Source organism: Piliocolobus tephrosceles, chromosome 10 (assembly GCF_002776525.5).
Source record: "Piliocolobus tephrosceles isolate RC106 chromosome 10, ASM277652v3, whole genome shotgun sequence".
NCBI classification, from domain to species: Eukaryota; Metazoa; Chordata; class Mammalia; order Primates; family Cercopithecidae; genus Piliocolobus; species Piliocolobus tephrosceles.
Window position 1 is genome coordinate 67627338 of NC_045443.1, and position 16650 is coordinate 67643987.

Here is a 16650-nt window from a genome sequence, read left to right on the forward strand (position 1 = left end):
ACTTGTCCTTGAAAATAAAAGCAACTGTGTTTTTTCTACCCAGGTCGGGTTACTAACATTCCTCAAGGGATGGTGACGGACCAATTTGGAATGATTGGCCTGTTAACATTTATCAGGGCAGCAGAGACAGACCCAGGAATGGTACATCTTGCATTAGGAAGTGACTTAACAACATTAGGCCTCAATCTGAACTCTCCTGAGTAAGTTTTTTCTGTTTTTCCATGTCTATACATAATACCTCTTCAGACTTCCAGTTTTTAATATCATGTCATCAAATTATCTCACCTACTGCTACTCATTGTAATCTGTTTTTTCTCTGGGTCATTCCCTTTCATATTAGCTCTTAGATCACTGGCACTCTACAGTATTCCTTTTATAATTTGGCATTTTATATGTCTGTGTGTGTGTGCGTGTGTGTGTGCGTGCGTGTGCAAGTATGTGTGTGTGTGTGTATACACACACCTTCCACAATCCTGAAATCTCAGCTCCTTGAATTTCTTTCCTCCAGGAATTTTTGTCCTGTAGTATACTTCAGCCACTCCTTTAGTTATCCGTTTGACCTAGTCATTGTTAGTAACTGCAGTCTCTCAATTTTAAAATCTGTACTCACATGCTTTCTGACTTCCACTTTCTATTTTCTATTTATCTTCTTCTGGTACTGTAATTCCTGTAATCATTTCACTCCACTGGGGCCTTCAATCTATTGATTCTTCTGTGTTTTAACTGTTCTTCCATATCCCTGTCTCTCTTCATCTGTGATCACTCCCTTCTTACCCATGAAATTCTGTGGTCAGTCATAATTGTTCATTTACATATCCCATGACTACTTTGCCATTTTCTCATGTTGTTATACTTGCATGGCCAAAGCTACAGTACTGGTTATTTCTGCCTATTTCATTCCTGACCTGTGCTACTGAGCCCTGCTAGAGAAAAACACATGATATCACTGCCTGGGCTTCCTTTATTTTCGTACCCAGGAACCTCAGAAGTAGGCTCTTAATTCTACCAGGGATAATTATACCTTGCATGCTTAGTCCATTTACTCTTTTGCTCTCTTATACAATTGCATACACTTCTGCACGCCCCTAATACCTTTTCTCCTTGTTCTTACTATCAAATGATGACCTTTTTACTTTTACTGTACTAAGAAAGATGGAAGCAATTAGAAGAGCACATTTAGCACAATCTAGCCACCAAATCTGACTACCTACAGCCATCTACATCTACATTATTCTTGTTTTCCACCCTATTACTGCAATTGACCCATGCGTTCTACTTAACAACAGATTTTCACACTTTGTTGGGTCATTTTCATCAACATAGAAATACATTGTTACTTCTGTCATCTTAAAATCTTCCTTTGATCCAATCTCCTCTGTAAGTTACTTTCCCATTTCTTTATTTCTCTTTGAAGCAAAACTTTTCAAAGAATCATCTCCATTCCTCTAACTTGGTCTTCTCCATTCTCTGGTAAGCCCATTTCAGTCAGGATTTTGTCCCTGCCACTTCACTAAAGCTGCTTTTATTCAGGTCACCAAATGACCTCTATGTTATTAAATTCAGTGATCACTTGGAGGAACTCTTTGCTCCTTGATACACTTTCTCGTCCTTGAATTTGAGAGCACCATTTTTTACCTCATCCTCACTGGTTGGTCTTTTTCAGTTTCCTTTGCTGGTACCTCCTCCTTTTCTTCTTGACCTCTTTGTGTCATTCCTCTTCTCTGCATTTATATCCTTGATGGTCTTTTCTAGTCTTATTGTTTTAAATACCATATATATTAAGGAATCCCAAACATATGTTTCCATTCCATACTTCTGAGTGTGAGATTTCTACATTCAATTGCCAATTAAATATTTCTTGAATTATCACCCCCCAACTTACTCTGTCTACAGCCTTTCCAATCTCAGTTAGTGGTAACTCTGTACTTCCAGAAGCTTGACATTATTCTTAACTCCTCTTTCTTTTATACCCCATAATCAGGCTTTTCCCAAAATATATACAGAATCTGACCAAAGTTCACTACTTTTTAACTGCTACCACCCTTGTTTGAATCATTCTCTCTTGCCTGAATACTCCATTAGCCAATCCCTGGGGGTCCCTGATTGTCCTTATCCCTCTTCTCATACAATCTCTTCATATAACAGCCAAGAGAGTTCTTTTTAAATAAATTTACTCCTCTGCTCAACACCCAGTAAAAGTTTGTGGTTTCATTATGATTAAAAACCCCAAATCTTTTTTTTTTTTTTGAGACAGGGTCTTGCTCTTGTTGCCCAGGCTGGAGTGCAGTGGTTCTATCTTGGCTCACTACAACCTCTGCCTCCCAGGTCCAAGCGATTCTCCTGCCTCAGCCTCCTGAGTAGCTGGGATTACAGGCATGTGCCACCATGCCCAGTTAATTTTTATATTTTTAGTAGAGACAGGGTTTCACCATGTTGGCTAGGCTGGTCTCAAACTCCTCACTTCAAGTGATCTGCCCACCTTGGCCTTCCAAAGTGTTGGAATTACAGGTGTGAGCCACTGCACCTGACCAGAAACCCCAAATCTTTACAGGCCTACAAGGTCTTACATGATTATTGTTTGTCCCCTAACCCCACCTCAACAGCTTTTCCCTTTGTTCACTGTATTCCAGCTTCACTGGCCACCTTGTATCTCAGACATGTCAGTCATGTCCCTGCCTTAGTTGCTTTAGCAGTTCCCTCAGACTAGAAGAGTCTTCTGCCAGATAATTAAGATTATCTCCCTCATAGCCTTCAAATCTTCAGATCTGACCACCTTAATGAAACCTAATTGACCACCCTATTTAATAATGATGTGTCCAATCTCCCCTCCCAGTTCCCTCTAACATGGGCCATTGTTTATTTATTTATTCTGTTAATTGATTTTTGTCTGCCTCCCTCCAATCCACCATTCCTCAACCAGAAAGTGAGTTTCATGTTGTCAGTGATCTTGTTTTGTTCACTGACGTGTCATAAGCTCTTGGAACAGTGCCAGGCATATAATAGGCACTCAGTACATATTTGATGAATTTAAACTTTTACAAATAGTTACTCATTTTTCTTCTTGCCACATAAATATTTAAGTGGGAAAGTAATTTAAATTGGGAGCATGGTATTGAAGAATTTAAAGCATCTTGAGTTGAAGTCAAGTAAAAGTAGAAAATTTTTAATCATATGTTTTTTATATTGTGATATGTTGTGTTATTTATACCGTGTTGCAAGAATACTGAGGGAAGGAGTCTTATATTTTATACACACACATACACCTCCCCCCTCCCCCCCCACACACACACGCATTCTTCGTTTGCTTCTGTATAAGTCAGTAAACCCAAGTAAGGGAATTAGAAGTAAAGATGGTCATTTTACATTTGGAGTCTTTGTTTTTCCTGAAATAAAATTAGAAATCTGTTTTTCTGCTTTGGATTTCAAAATGTTTTCTTTTCCTCCTTATTCAGAAATCTCTACCCCAAATTTGCATCACCCTGGGCATCTTCACCTTGTCGACCTCAAGACATAGGTAGGAGAATCTATTTGTGTTTAGGCCTTTTAAAAAGAAATTTACAACTGAGAATCAGTTAATAAGGCTTTTTTCATTTTATTATCCAGACTTCCATGTTCCATCTGAGTACTTAACGAACATTCACATTAGGGATAAGGTGAGTGTAGTTTATTATTCTACTCAGTCAGCATGAATTTATCTATTTTTCACGTGTTTTTCAGTTCAGGCAGCATACTATTTTTGAAATAATTAGTAATGGTCTCAGGGATATGCTTTCATATGTCCATGTTAACGTGTTAAATGGTAAACGTTAGGACTGGTAAAAAATAAAAATTCTTATATTTAACAACAGGTTACAACCATAACCACAGTTGATGGGAATAAACTAGATTGGAACATTTGATAAATTTCCTTCTGATAATCTTATTTTATGATCTTAGCAGTAAAAAGATTTTCTTTACAAGTATTACAGATACAGTGTTTTTAATGAGATGGTCTGTATCTTTAAAAACTATTTATGACCTTGACTTTTCTCTGTATTTTTTCATTTCCATTTTTTTAAATCACCTAAAATTCTAATTCTAAAGTAATTATTAACAACAGATTACAGCTTAATCTCTCTTTTTTCAATCTAAGAAAATGGTGACACTTTTTGCTTTAGAACTGAGTGTTTCTACTACCAAAAAAATTCACAATGATATCTAAATTTTAGCCTTGGGAAACAACAATTTATTGAAAAAATAATACAGTTATATATTTGTGTATAAATATGTATGTGTATGTGTATATATATGACAGCATTCTGAGGGTGCCTTACAGTTCTGTGGTCAAGTGGATGTTGATGTTGTGGCCAGGCAAGTAAAAGGGATACCTTTCTCAATGTCTTTTAATACTTCAATAGATGGAAGGCAAGAAGTATGAGATCGAGAGGTCTCCTATTTTCTATTTGTGGATTGTGTGATTTGCTCTCACCCCCACTATAGAGCTCTTTCGCTCCAGTTACCTAAGTGTTCCAGAACCTTTTCTTATTGCCAATTCGAGAAATACTAATTTAGGAGAATTTGTCACATGGGGGCTGCTGCCTGATAGGGATAGCATGAATGGAGAGAAAAATTACATTCAGATAGTCTGTAATAGCCAAATAAGTATTTAGATATAGGATCAAATAACAAGATAAAAATGTTGTTTTGGTACACTTTTAAGGTTTATTTAAATGTGAAAATTTCTTGGTAGGCAGTTATGTTTCTACCTTGTGGAGAGAAATGTAAAGCAGTTATCTTCCAGGCATCTATTTAAACAAACTAAAAAGCTATTTCTTTATGGTTTTTGTATTCATCATCTGTGATTTGCTGGAAGCATACAACTGACTTGTGAATCACTGTCAGATATAGATTCAGTTAACATTTTTTATAAGCCTTCTATATATTTGATACTCTACAAGGTGCTTTCATATACCTTCACTCATTTTATTTACTTTCTTAGTAACCCTCATAGTTGTCATTGTCCACATTTGACAAGTAAAGCTAAGAGATGTTAAATAACTAGGACACAGTCATATTAATGAATAATAAAACCAGGACTTGAATACAAGTCCTAGATCTCTGAGCACAATGCTATTGTTAGCATCATTTCCCCATTGGGTATTAAATCCTTGTAGTGGATCTTGCTTGGAAGTTTTTATTGAGCTTTTCTTCCAATCAGCATATCAAATAGATGTATCAGAAATAATTGTTTAAATGACTTGATCATTTAAATGAGGAAATTGCCTTTTAGAGTCATAACTACCTATCTGTGTAATCATGTAATAACAGTTATCCACTACAAAGTGGGGAGTTTTTGTTTATCTCTCCATTTTTACTTTAGTAGTAGCAACTATATGTTAGGATTTGCAGATTTGTTTTATATTTCAGAATAAGTTATTTTTCTTTTTCAGCTGGCTGCGATAAAACTTGGCCGATATGGTGAAGACCTTCTCTTCTATCTCTATTACATGAATGGAGGAGACGTATTACAACTTTTAGCTGCAGTGGAGCTGTATGTTCAAAGTATTTTAATCACTTTTGTATTATAGTGGATCTTGACTGTGCTGAAAACGTCTTTCTTTAAGTGATGATGGCTATCTTTAAATGGGACTATTTCTCCATCAAGAAATTTATTTTTACATTCATTAAAGTGAATTTAATTTAGATTAAAACCATATCTTACCATGGCTTCATAATCTATACACATAAAAAGAATTTCAAACTTAATGCTGAAACTAGGTGCAGTGGCTCACACTTGTAATCCCAGCACTTTGGGAGGCTGAGGTGGACAGATCACTTGAGGCCAGAAGTTAGGGACAGCCTAGGCAACATAGCAAGACCACATCTCTACAAAAAATAAAGAAAAATATTAGCTAGGTGTGGTGGCACACATCTATATAATCCTAGCTACTTGGGAGGCTACAGCAGGAGGATTGCTTGAGCCCAGGAGTTTGAGGTTTCAGTGAGCTGTAATTGTGCCATTGCACTCTCTCTAGTGTGGCTGATGGTGCAAGACCCTGTCTCTAAAAATAATTAATAAATGCCAGATTTGTAAGAACACAGAATTGACATAACTCATGGGTTTGGTGAATCTAATTTTTGTAAACGTGAGTTATACGATATGATTCAAGACTATAATTTTTACTGCTTTTGGAACCATATGTATAAATAATTAGATACTGAATTTCATCATTTCATAAACATTATTACTTATAAGCAAGACACTGCATATTTGTTGTATGTTTTGAAGTGCTGATTAAATAAAGTACACATTTTCATTATCAGCAGCCTATTGGCCAATGTAAACAAATATTAATGTAAAGAAATTGGTTCATTGATAACTTTTTTCCTGAGCAGTTCTGTATTTACTTGATGCTCTAAAAATAAATTTTCTGTCATTACTCATACGTATAGTTGGTAACACATTTTGTTATCAATAGACAATTCTATTTATCATGTTTACTGTAAATTATTAGTAATCATTTATGACCTTATGATTGGGAGAACTTTTCTCAAATTTAAGTATTTCATAGCATTTCTAGTAACATTTCTGTAAATGGCTTTCGATCAAATAGTGTAAAGTATAAAGTTCACTATGTTGATAATGAATTGTTTCATTTCACAACTGAGAGGATTTTTCCTTTATGTTTTTCTTTCATTTTTGTGAGAATAGAGATTATTACCTGTTCCTTTTCATTGTTCATGAGTAAATAAATACATTCAGGCACTCATTCATCTATCACTGGCAGTTCTGTTTTCATATTTATATCTTAAAAACTACCTCATTATGTTGGTAGGAAAGCATTTCTTTACATGGAGGTTTATTTTGTGGGACAATACCTCCTCTGGATGCTACTTCCTCAGTTTACAAGTAGTGTAAATTCTCATTTCTCTTGTATGAATTGTAATGGATTTTCTCTTAGTTTTTGAGAATTTAGAATCTGAAATTTGAATTAAATATATTCAGTATAATTTTTCAAAATACTCTATTTTCAAGTTATTTAAATAATTATGTGGAATTTACATAGTTAATTCAGATATACTTTGTATTTAGTTTCTTATCAAATAATGCGAATAGTTGGAGATACCTCAATTTCTTTTGAGTGTTAAGAAGAGCAAGAAAGGAGTGAAGTTTTTGTAACATTGTGTCTATTTGGTCTGCCTATGTTTTTATCACATTGCTTATAAAACTTTTAAAACCCTTGTTTGTATAAAAAGTTTCTTTAGTTAAATAAAGGTGTGTATATTAATTAGTGTGCCTTCTGGACAAATTAAGAAATAATTTTTCTATATTTCAATAGGGTTGTATTTAATAACATAATAAATGAGTAGCAAGCATTCATATTTATTTATTTTATGTGTAATTTTTTTTTTTCCCCTGAGAAAAGCTTTACAAAATGTAGAACATGTTTGATGTAAGCCACAGGAAAAAGTTAATTATCTTTTCTTTTAAAAATTGAAGTTTTAACCGTGATTGGAGATACCACAAAGAAGAACGAGTATGGATTACCAGGGCACCAGGCATGGAGCCAACAATGAAAACCAATACCTATGAGAGGGGAACATATTACTTCTTTGACTGTCTTAACTGGAGGAAAGTAGCTAAGGTATATTTTTTTCCATGTGCAAATGTATAAATCTAAACTTGAAAAAAGAAGCATCCTCTTTTATCTGTTTGTAAGTACCAATACATCCAATTCCAATAATGTGCCACATATTTGCCAACTCTTTCGTTCCATCTCCTTGGCTTGACACTCTTAGAAGAGTGTCCCAAAACAGTTCATTTCACTGATAGTTACATTATTGAATTTGGTGAGAGATTTTGTAATTTTGCACAAGCCTTGGTAACATTCGAAATATTTTTTGTGTCTACTGCATTGTAAAATAAAGATACTCTCTTGCAACCCCAGTCATATATTTTTATATTTTTGTAACTTTAAGCAAGGATGAGATTTTTGTAAAAGCAGTATATAAAAAGGCTTTTTACACTTGGACTAATTGCAGGAAATACATCTGAATGTTTATTTGCGAGTAATTTTAAGAAAGAAAATTAAAGGCTTAAAGTTAACCATGACTATTTCTGTGACTATTTTGCTAAATATTGGGGAGAAATCAGCTATGGAGAAATGTTGATTATTTTATTTTGGTTTTGCAACTTTTCCTCACTTAAACACCTTTCTAACTGTCCCATGTGCAAAATTTTCATCAGTGTCAATTCATGTTTCATATTTTTGTTTATTTAGTACCTTGTATTTATTTAGTCTGCCTAGCAGAGAATATAACCCACATTATCTGATTTCACAACTCCATGATTTTTCTGATACATTTTCCATCAATGATTCTTAGGATTATAAATTAAAGAGTTAAATTTGTTTGTTTTAAATAAATTTAAACATAAGAAAAATGTTTCTGACAGTTCTTTGGACAATTTTTTAGTTGTCGATTTGTTTTTTTTGTTTGTAGTTTTGAATCTCCTTTATTAAAATTATTATTAAAAAAGGTAAAACATTTTAAGAAGACAATGTAAAATGCTTACCAGAGATATTTATTGCAAAAATTTTTACATCCCAAGAGTTCACGTAAAACTCAAAAAAAGGCCGGGCGTGGTGGCTCACACCTGTAATCCCAGCACTTTGGGAGGCCAAGGTGGGTGGATCACAAGGTCAGGAGATCAAGACCATCCTGGCTAACCTAGTGAAACCCCATCTCTACTGAAAATACAAAAAAAATTAACTGGACATGGTGGAGGCTGCCTGTAGTCCCAGCTACTCAGGAGGCTGAGGCAGGAGAATGGCGTGAACCCAGGAGGCGGAGCTTGCAGTGAACCGAGTTCACACCACTGCACTACAGCCTGGGTGACAGAGTGAGACTGTGTCTCAAAAAAAAAAAGAAAAAGAAAAAAACTCAAAAAAAGAAATAAAAACAGATGTCCCCTAACAGACAACACCAAATAAAATCCACATAAGAAATTAAATCTTTCATTTTTTTTTCAGATGTATCTCAGTGGTAAATGTCTTTACTTCTCAGACCAAGTCCACATACTGTATTTTATATTTTAATTATTCTGACAGTTCCAATTTATGTGAATATTGTGTTTTCAAAAAGCATATTTATGAGTTAACCTTTTAGTTAAATAATCACATTAATTAAAAATAGTGCCTGAGATATTACATATGTTACCTTCTTTTTAAGATATATAGTATATAGTAGAAAGCTATAGCCTTTGTATCATGGATTTGAATTTAACTCCTGTTGCTGTTATTTATGCTTTGACCTACAATTTTCTTTTTCATGCCTGTTTCCTCTTTTGTAAAATTGAGGTGAAATTTTGCTCTAAGTTTTTATGAAGATTAAATGAAATTTCATATATATTTATATACACATACACATACTGAGTACAGTGCTTGGCACATGTTGGGTATCTGATACATCTTGGTAGTTGTAGACGTTTACTGCTATTGTTTTTATCATCGTGATTGTAGCTACTGTTTTTGCAAGGACGAAAAAATTAGAGCTGATTGTTAATTAGGTTAGGTCATTGGTTCTCAGACTATAGCTTGTATCAGAATTACCTGGAAAACTTGTTAAAATACAAATTTCTGGACCATACCTCCATCATTTATGATTTAGTGAGTCTGTGGGTGAGGCCTGAGAAATGCATTTCTAACAAGCTCCTAAGTGACACCAGTGATGACATGCTGGTCCTGGTCCAGAACTATATTTAAAGAACCTGTGGATTAGGTGATGCTACAGGAGTCAAAAACATCTTTGGAAGAAGAAAAAAATTTTATTAGGAAATAACTGAAGTTTTCTCCATTCAATTTGAACATTTTTGCTCAATAGTATTGTAAATTATTCCAAACTCTCATATGTAAAAAGGGGTGGATATTTGCAGTAAACAGCTACATAATTTTAGTTAAATTTTAGTTAGATATATGTGTGAGGAAATCAACTTGTGAGAAAATCAGCTTTCCAGAATTAAGTTCTCCTCATAAAGTTAAATATTTAGAAAACAATGTTAACATTAATGTAGGACCCCTTTAATTTCCAGCAAAAGCAATTCCTCAATCAGGTTAATGTCATTTTAAAGAAAATTATATCTATCTAAATGGATTTACATATTTTATATACATTATATATAAAACATAATTTAGCTCAGTTTTATCTATCTCATGTACAATTAAGCTTTTGTCTTTTTAAATGTTTTAACTGTGATGTGAAGAATGTGAGAAATAGTATCATCAAGTTACTCCCTCAGAAATCCCTTTCAAGGTAATAGTTTGTTGGTCCCTTGCACTGACACCCTTTAAAATTATTTTCATAGTAATGAAAACAGGCAGAATTGTTCGTATTAAGATATTAAGAAGCAACTCACTCTTGGTTATATTAAAATACAAATTCATGCACTTAAAATTTTGAAGTTGCATTATATTCACAGAATAGATTTTTCAACATTTTTTTAAAGGATATGTTCAGTGCTTTCCCAGAATATTGATTAGGAATTAAGAAATCTGGGACCTGTTCATGAGTATATTTATTAACAGCCTTCATCAAATTATAGAAAATCCATTAATATGTCATGTCCAAATTAACTTGAGTCCCCATCTGTATAGTGGGTGTGCCTTACTATTCACAGTTAAAGAATGTATATTAAATAACCTCAATTCATTGTAAGAGGCCTACAATATGAATTAATATTTTAATAATAGCTGATATTATGGTGTTCTTGAAAGGTACTGAACTGCTCTACACCATAATCCTGGAGTCCATTCATAATATTTTATGTCCATTCATAATATTTTATATGAGCATTTTCCCCAAATCACTTACTATTTTCAGGTAATTGTAATATTAAATAAGGGAATAGATAATCTAAACCAGAAGTGTTTCTTATCCTCTAAAAATTTTGTGACCCTGAGTTCTAGAATCCAATCCATTATTTATTTACAGAATTTCATGTAAATCAATAATATATACATTAAAATGGTGATATTGGGTGGGCATGGTGGCTCATGCCTGTGATGCCAGCACTTTGGGAGAATGAGGCAGGACCATCACTTGAGGCCGGGAGTTCAAGATCAGACTGGGCAACATAGCAAGACTCTGTCTCTATAAAAAAGAGAGAGAGAGAAACATAGCCAGGTGTGGTAGTGTGCTCCTGTAGTCCTAGCTACTTGGGAGGCTGAGGTGGGAGGATTGCTTGAGCCCAGAAGTTCAAGGTTGCAGTGAGCTGTGATTGCATCACTATACTCCAGCCTAGGTGACAGAGCCAGATCCTATCTCTATTTTTTTTTTAATTTAACATTATACTTTGCTTATTCTTTCCTTTTAGATACTCATAACTTTTTGGCAAGCCATGTTCTCCTGTGTCGTTTTGCTGGAATTACTCATATTTCACTAATTTTAAATTTGCAGTAATTCAGATAGTATATATAATCTTCATGCATAAATTTTTTTAAATAATTTCTTCCACAGTGAATTTTTAGGTGATAGAGGCTGCCTTATTATTAGTAGCTTTCTCAAAGACTTAAAATTTAAGAATTCTTTCGGACTAATTTGACCTCGTAGATCTATCGGGATTTCTAACAATTAAGATTTTTTATGTCACAGTCTGATATAAATGTGATTTTTCATTAATTTCACTGTTACATATTAGTACATCCTATACTTTAGTAATACGTACTTTTCTTCAAAGATTATTTCTAATAACTGTATTTAAGATAGTATGCTACTTCCTAAAATTTAAGTTAATGTGGGTTTATTATACAGGTTTAGCATTCTGATTCAAAAATCTAAAACCTGAATACTCCAAAATCTGTAACTTCTGAACACTAACATGGTGTCACAAGTGGAAAATTCCATACCCTACACCTTTGCTTTCTGATGGTTCAGTGTACAGTGTAAACAAACCTCATTTTATGCACAAAATATTAGTAACATTGTATAAAATTGCCCTCAGGCTATGTGAAAAAAGTATATATAAAACAAATTAATTTCGTGTTTAAACTTGGGTCCCATCCCCAAGATATCTCATTTTATATGTATAAATATTCCAAAATTCCAAACACCTGTTCCAGAATAAGCAAAATCTCAGATAGAGATACTCAACATGTAGGTAAGAGAAAGCTAACATTTCATGAGAATTTGAGAAAACACTTCTGCGGTGTATGTTTCTCTACATAAGTAGATCAGTGATTACATTAATGTTTTTATAATATTTGACTGTATGAATCCATTGCATTCAGTTTTGCTTGAACAAGTAACGTTTGGAGAATACATAACCTAATTTTATTAATAGAAGAACTAAGGTATTAAAAAGTTGTCTAAAAAGTATTTGAAACTCTTTCTAGCCTTTGCAATCATTGTATTATAATCTAGAAATCCTTTTTTTCCCACTAAAAGCAAATAGATACATAGACCCTCTAATGTATCATTCGATAATATTAGAAGAATTAAATGTTTTGTTTCTAAAACAAAGAAAGCTTGTGTTTATTAATTCATCATATGTTAATTACACACCTGCTAGGGACTTGGCACTATTCCAAGTTGTAGGTAGTAGTATACAAAGTAGATAGACACTTGATCCTACAGAATGTAGGAGGATGTGCATGTGTGTAGTGTGTGTGTGTGTATAACATAAACATGTAAATGGTGTTACCAGTAATCAAGTTAAATAAAGTAACTTTTATGTATTTTAAGAAGAATAAAAATACGTGGAAAACAAGATTTTAAAACTTGGAAGGCAAAATTTGACCTATATAATTTCTAAATCTCTGATACACTAGAGTCTTTGAAGATTTTTTTAAATTATATCAAAATTATTTATGCTCCTTATGTTTAAACTATATTTTTCTAGGGGAAAATGTACATTGATAAAGTTAATCTAGTTTGAATTCCTAGTAATACATTGTAGTTCACCAATGTGAAAAATTTTAGTTAACTTATTCAGTGTAACTTACCACATTGTGGAAGTTACAATTAGACTTTTTTCCCTGTAACTACACATTTTGAAAACAAAAATGCCAATTTTAATTTCAGAAGAATAATAAGAATAAATTTTCTTCTTCACAAATTCAGATACTCAACTTGAACCAAGCAATAAAATTATTTTAATTCCTAGCTAGGGCTGGGAGAGGGAGAGTAGTAGCTACACAGTGCATTAGGGCAGGATGTCGTGGTTGTGGTGGTGATTCTGGTGTTTGCTAATTTTTACTGATAAGCAGATAACCTCTGTGCCTTAATTACTGTACCAGTCACATGAAGTCAACCTTTTCAGGCTAAAGTCACCAAGGTGTACCTTCTTTATAAACTTCTGGGCCGGGCGCGGTGGCTCAAGCCTGTAATCCCAGCACTTTGGGAGGCCGAGACGGGCGGATCACGAGGTCAGGAGATCGAGACCATCCTGGCTAACACGGTGAAACCCCGTCTCTACTAAAAATACAAAACTAGCCGGGCGAGGTGGCGGGCACTTGTAGTCCCAGCTACTCGGGAGGCTGAGGCAGGAGAATGGCATAAACCCAGGAGGCGGAGCTTGCAGTGAGCTGAGATCCGGCCACTGCACTCCAGTCCGGGCGACAGAGCGAGACTCCACCTCAAAAAAATAAAAATAAAAAAATAAAAAAAATAAACTTCTGTCAGGGGACTGAATTTTTTTCTTTTTTTTTTTCCTTTTTCTTCACCTTATACCAAGAGAGAAGGGGACTGAATTTTTTCAGCATTTCTGGATTGCTGTGTAATGAAGTCAATGAATATGTTTTGGATCTTGGACTAAAACTATTAAAAACGATGTGTTACACTACAAAAAACACAGGCTTTTTGTCACATGGAGGCTTTTTGTCACATGGGTCTGGATCCTAATGCTATGTGTGTCACTTACTGTATGACTTGGCCAAGTTACTTGTAAGCCTCATTTTCTTCGGGCACGAAATGAAAATAATGATATCTGCTTTACAGAATTATTATAAAGATTAGAATAAAATTAGCTATGTCTTTAATTTTAGCACATATCAGGCTTTCAATAAATTCTCCTGTTAGGTCTGTAATATCTTTAAATTTGTTTAAATGTAATGTAATATCTTTAAATTTTAAATACTTGGTATTCCATCTTAAAATTTGATCATTATAGTCTAGGTTTTCATTTTAATTTAATAATGGAAATACTCATCATGGAATCAGTTTGAAACCAGACAGATAAGGTAAAATATGTTAACCCATGGTAGCTAATGTCACTTGTTGGCTTAATCTTTAATACATAATACATATTAAGCTTCATAATTCTTTAAGTTGAATTGTGCAGTAATTTGTGCTAATTCAGATTGTAGAATTGGTAAGAGGCGTTTAGAGCCTCTTCTCTTGCTTTTTGGGGTTGCAGAGGTATTTTTTGTTTGCATTTTTTTTCTAATAAACATAGCTATTCTGCATCTCGATCTTGGGTGGGAAGTGTGAAGAAATTAATTTCACCATTCTTAAATGTTAAAACTCATGAAGTTAATATAGTATTTTGAAAATTTGATTAAAATGAGCTGGTATCTAATTAGTCTTCAAATGTTCCTACAGCAGAACCATTGTCTAGTTTTCGGTGGCAGTTGATTTATATTTGAGTCAGGGTTTTGGGTTTGTGAAATGAAAATCTAGCGATGTGTGAGTTTTAAGTTCGTTGTTTTCCCCAGATTTTAATGAGGTTAGAATAATTTTATGTGTTTGCTTTTTTTAAATTTATTTTATTTATTTATTTATTTTTTTTGAGATGGAGTCTCGCTCTATCACCTGGGCTGGAGTGCAGTGGTGCAATCTCGGCTCACTGCAACCTCCACCTCCCGGGTTCAAGCGATTATCCTGCCTCAGCCTTCTGAGTAGCTGGGACTACAGGCGTGCACCAGTACGCCCAGCTAGTTTTTGTGTTTTTAGTACAGACAGGGTTTCACCATGTTGATTGGCGAGGATGGTCTCGATCTCTTGACCTCGTGATCCGCCTGCCTCGGCCTCCCAAAGTGCTGGGATTACAAACGTGAGCCACCTCTCCCGGCCCTGCTTATTTTTTAATATAAATATAATAAAGACAAATTGGAAAATTATTTCTAAACTTTTTTCATGGACAAAATAAATCGTTAGGTTTTTATACTTCATTGAAGGGGGTGTTATTTTAAAATATCCTGTAATTTCCAGTGATTTAGAGATATAGTAATTGCCCCCTTCTTTTTTTAAGTTAAAAACAATACACATTTCAGTGTCAGATGTTCCATTAGTAGTCTCTTGACTTACACACAGAAAGCCTGTCTATATTTTTGTACTCATCGGTTAGAAACTACAGCACATTATTTTTCTTCAAGCTGTATTTTATGTACAGGAAAAAGAGTTGGTATATTTGTGTTGATGTTGATTCATATATATTGGGTATTTTATTTATGTGTATAGTAAATACATTTTGACAATAATTTAAGATGAAAAGGAGAAGATATCTAAATTCTTGAATTTGTTTTTATAGGAGTTCCATCTGGAATATGACAAATTAGAAGAACGGCCTCACCTGCCATCCACCTTCAACTACAACCCTGCTCAGCAAGCCTTCTGAAAAAAAAAGACTTCCCTTTTCTTGGGGTATGGCTGTCTCAGCACAATACTCAACATAACTGCAGAACTGATGTGGCTCAGGCACCCTGGTTTTAATTCCTTGAGGATCTGGCAATTGGCTTACGCAAAGGGTCACCATTTGAGGTCCTGCCTTACTAATTATGTGCTGCCCAACAACTAAATTTGTAATTTGTTTTTCTCTAGTTTGAGCAGGGTCTGAAATTTTTTCATTTATTTCCTTTTTTGCCAGCAGACAGACTTGAGTCTGTAAAGACAAGCAAATACACTGACAGAAGTTTACCATAGTTTCTAAAATGTAAAAAAGAAAACCCACAAAAGACTCAACAAAATTAGACCACAAATTTTGCATTGTTCATTGTAGCACTATTGGTAATAAAATAACAAATGTTTGTGCATTTTTATGTGAGGATCCTTCTCGTATTTCATTTGGAAAGATGAGCAAGGTCTGCTTCCTTCATTTTACTTCCCCTTCTGTTTTTGAAAGGCAGTTTCGCCAAGCTTAATGCAAGAATATCTGACTGTTTAGAAGAAAGATATTGCCACAATCTCTGGATGGTTTTCCAGGGTTGTGTTATTACTGAGCTTCATCTTTCCAGAATGAGCAAAACACTGTCCAGTCTTTGTTACGATTTTGTAATAAATGTGTACATTTTTTTTAAATTTTTGGACATCACATGAATAAAGGTATGTATGTACGAATGTGTATATATTATATATATGACATCTATTTTGGAAAATGTTTGCCCTGCTGTACCTCATTTTTAGGAGGTGTGCATGGATGCAATATATGAAAATGGGACATTCTGGAACTGCTGGTCAGGGGACTTTGTCGCCCTGTGCACTAAAAGGGCCAGATTTTCAGCAGCCAAGGACATCCATACCCAAGTGAATGTGATGGGACTTAAAGAAGTGAACTGAGACAATTCACTCTGGCTGTTTGAACAGCAGCGTTTCATAGGAAGAGAAAAAAAGATCAATCTTGTATTTTCTGACCACATAAAGGCTTCTTCTCTTTGTAATAAAGTAGAAAAGCTCTCCTCA

General features: G+C 34.2%; 1 protein-coding gene across 1 annotated transcript in view; it reads left to right on the plus strand.

Annotated features, from left to right (window-relative positions):
* Positions 1-16650, plus strand: part of CNOT2 (CCR4-NOT transcription complex subunit 2) — a 104344-nt gene extending 87694 nt beyond the window's left edge. The window contains exons 11-16 of the mRNA XM_023226513.3: positions 44-200; positions 3453-3514; positions 3604-3653; positions 5430-5530; positions 7481-7625; positions 15503-16650. Of these exons, the coding sequence (XP_023082281.1) occupies positions 44-200; positions 3453-3514; positions 3604-3653; positions 5430-5530; positions 7481-7625; positions 15503-15589 (602 nt within the window). The 3' untranslated portion in view covers positions 15590-16650. The remainder of the gene's footprint in view (positions 1-43; positions 201-3452; positions 3515-3603; positions 3654-5429; positions 5531-7480; positions 7626-15502) is intronic.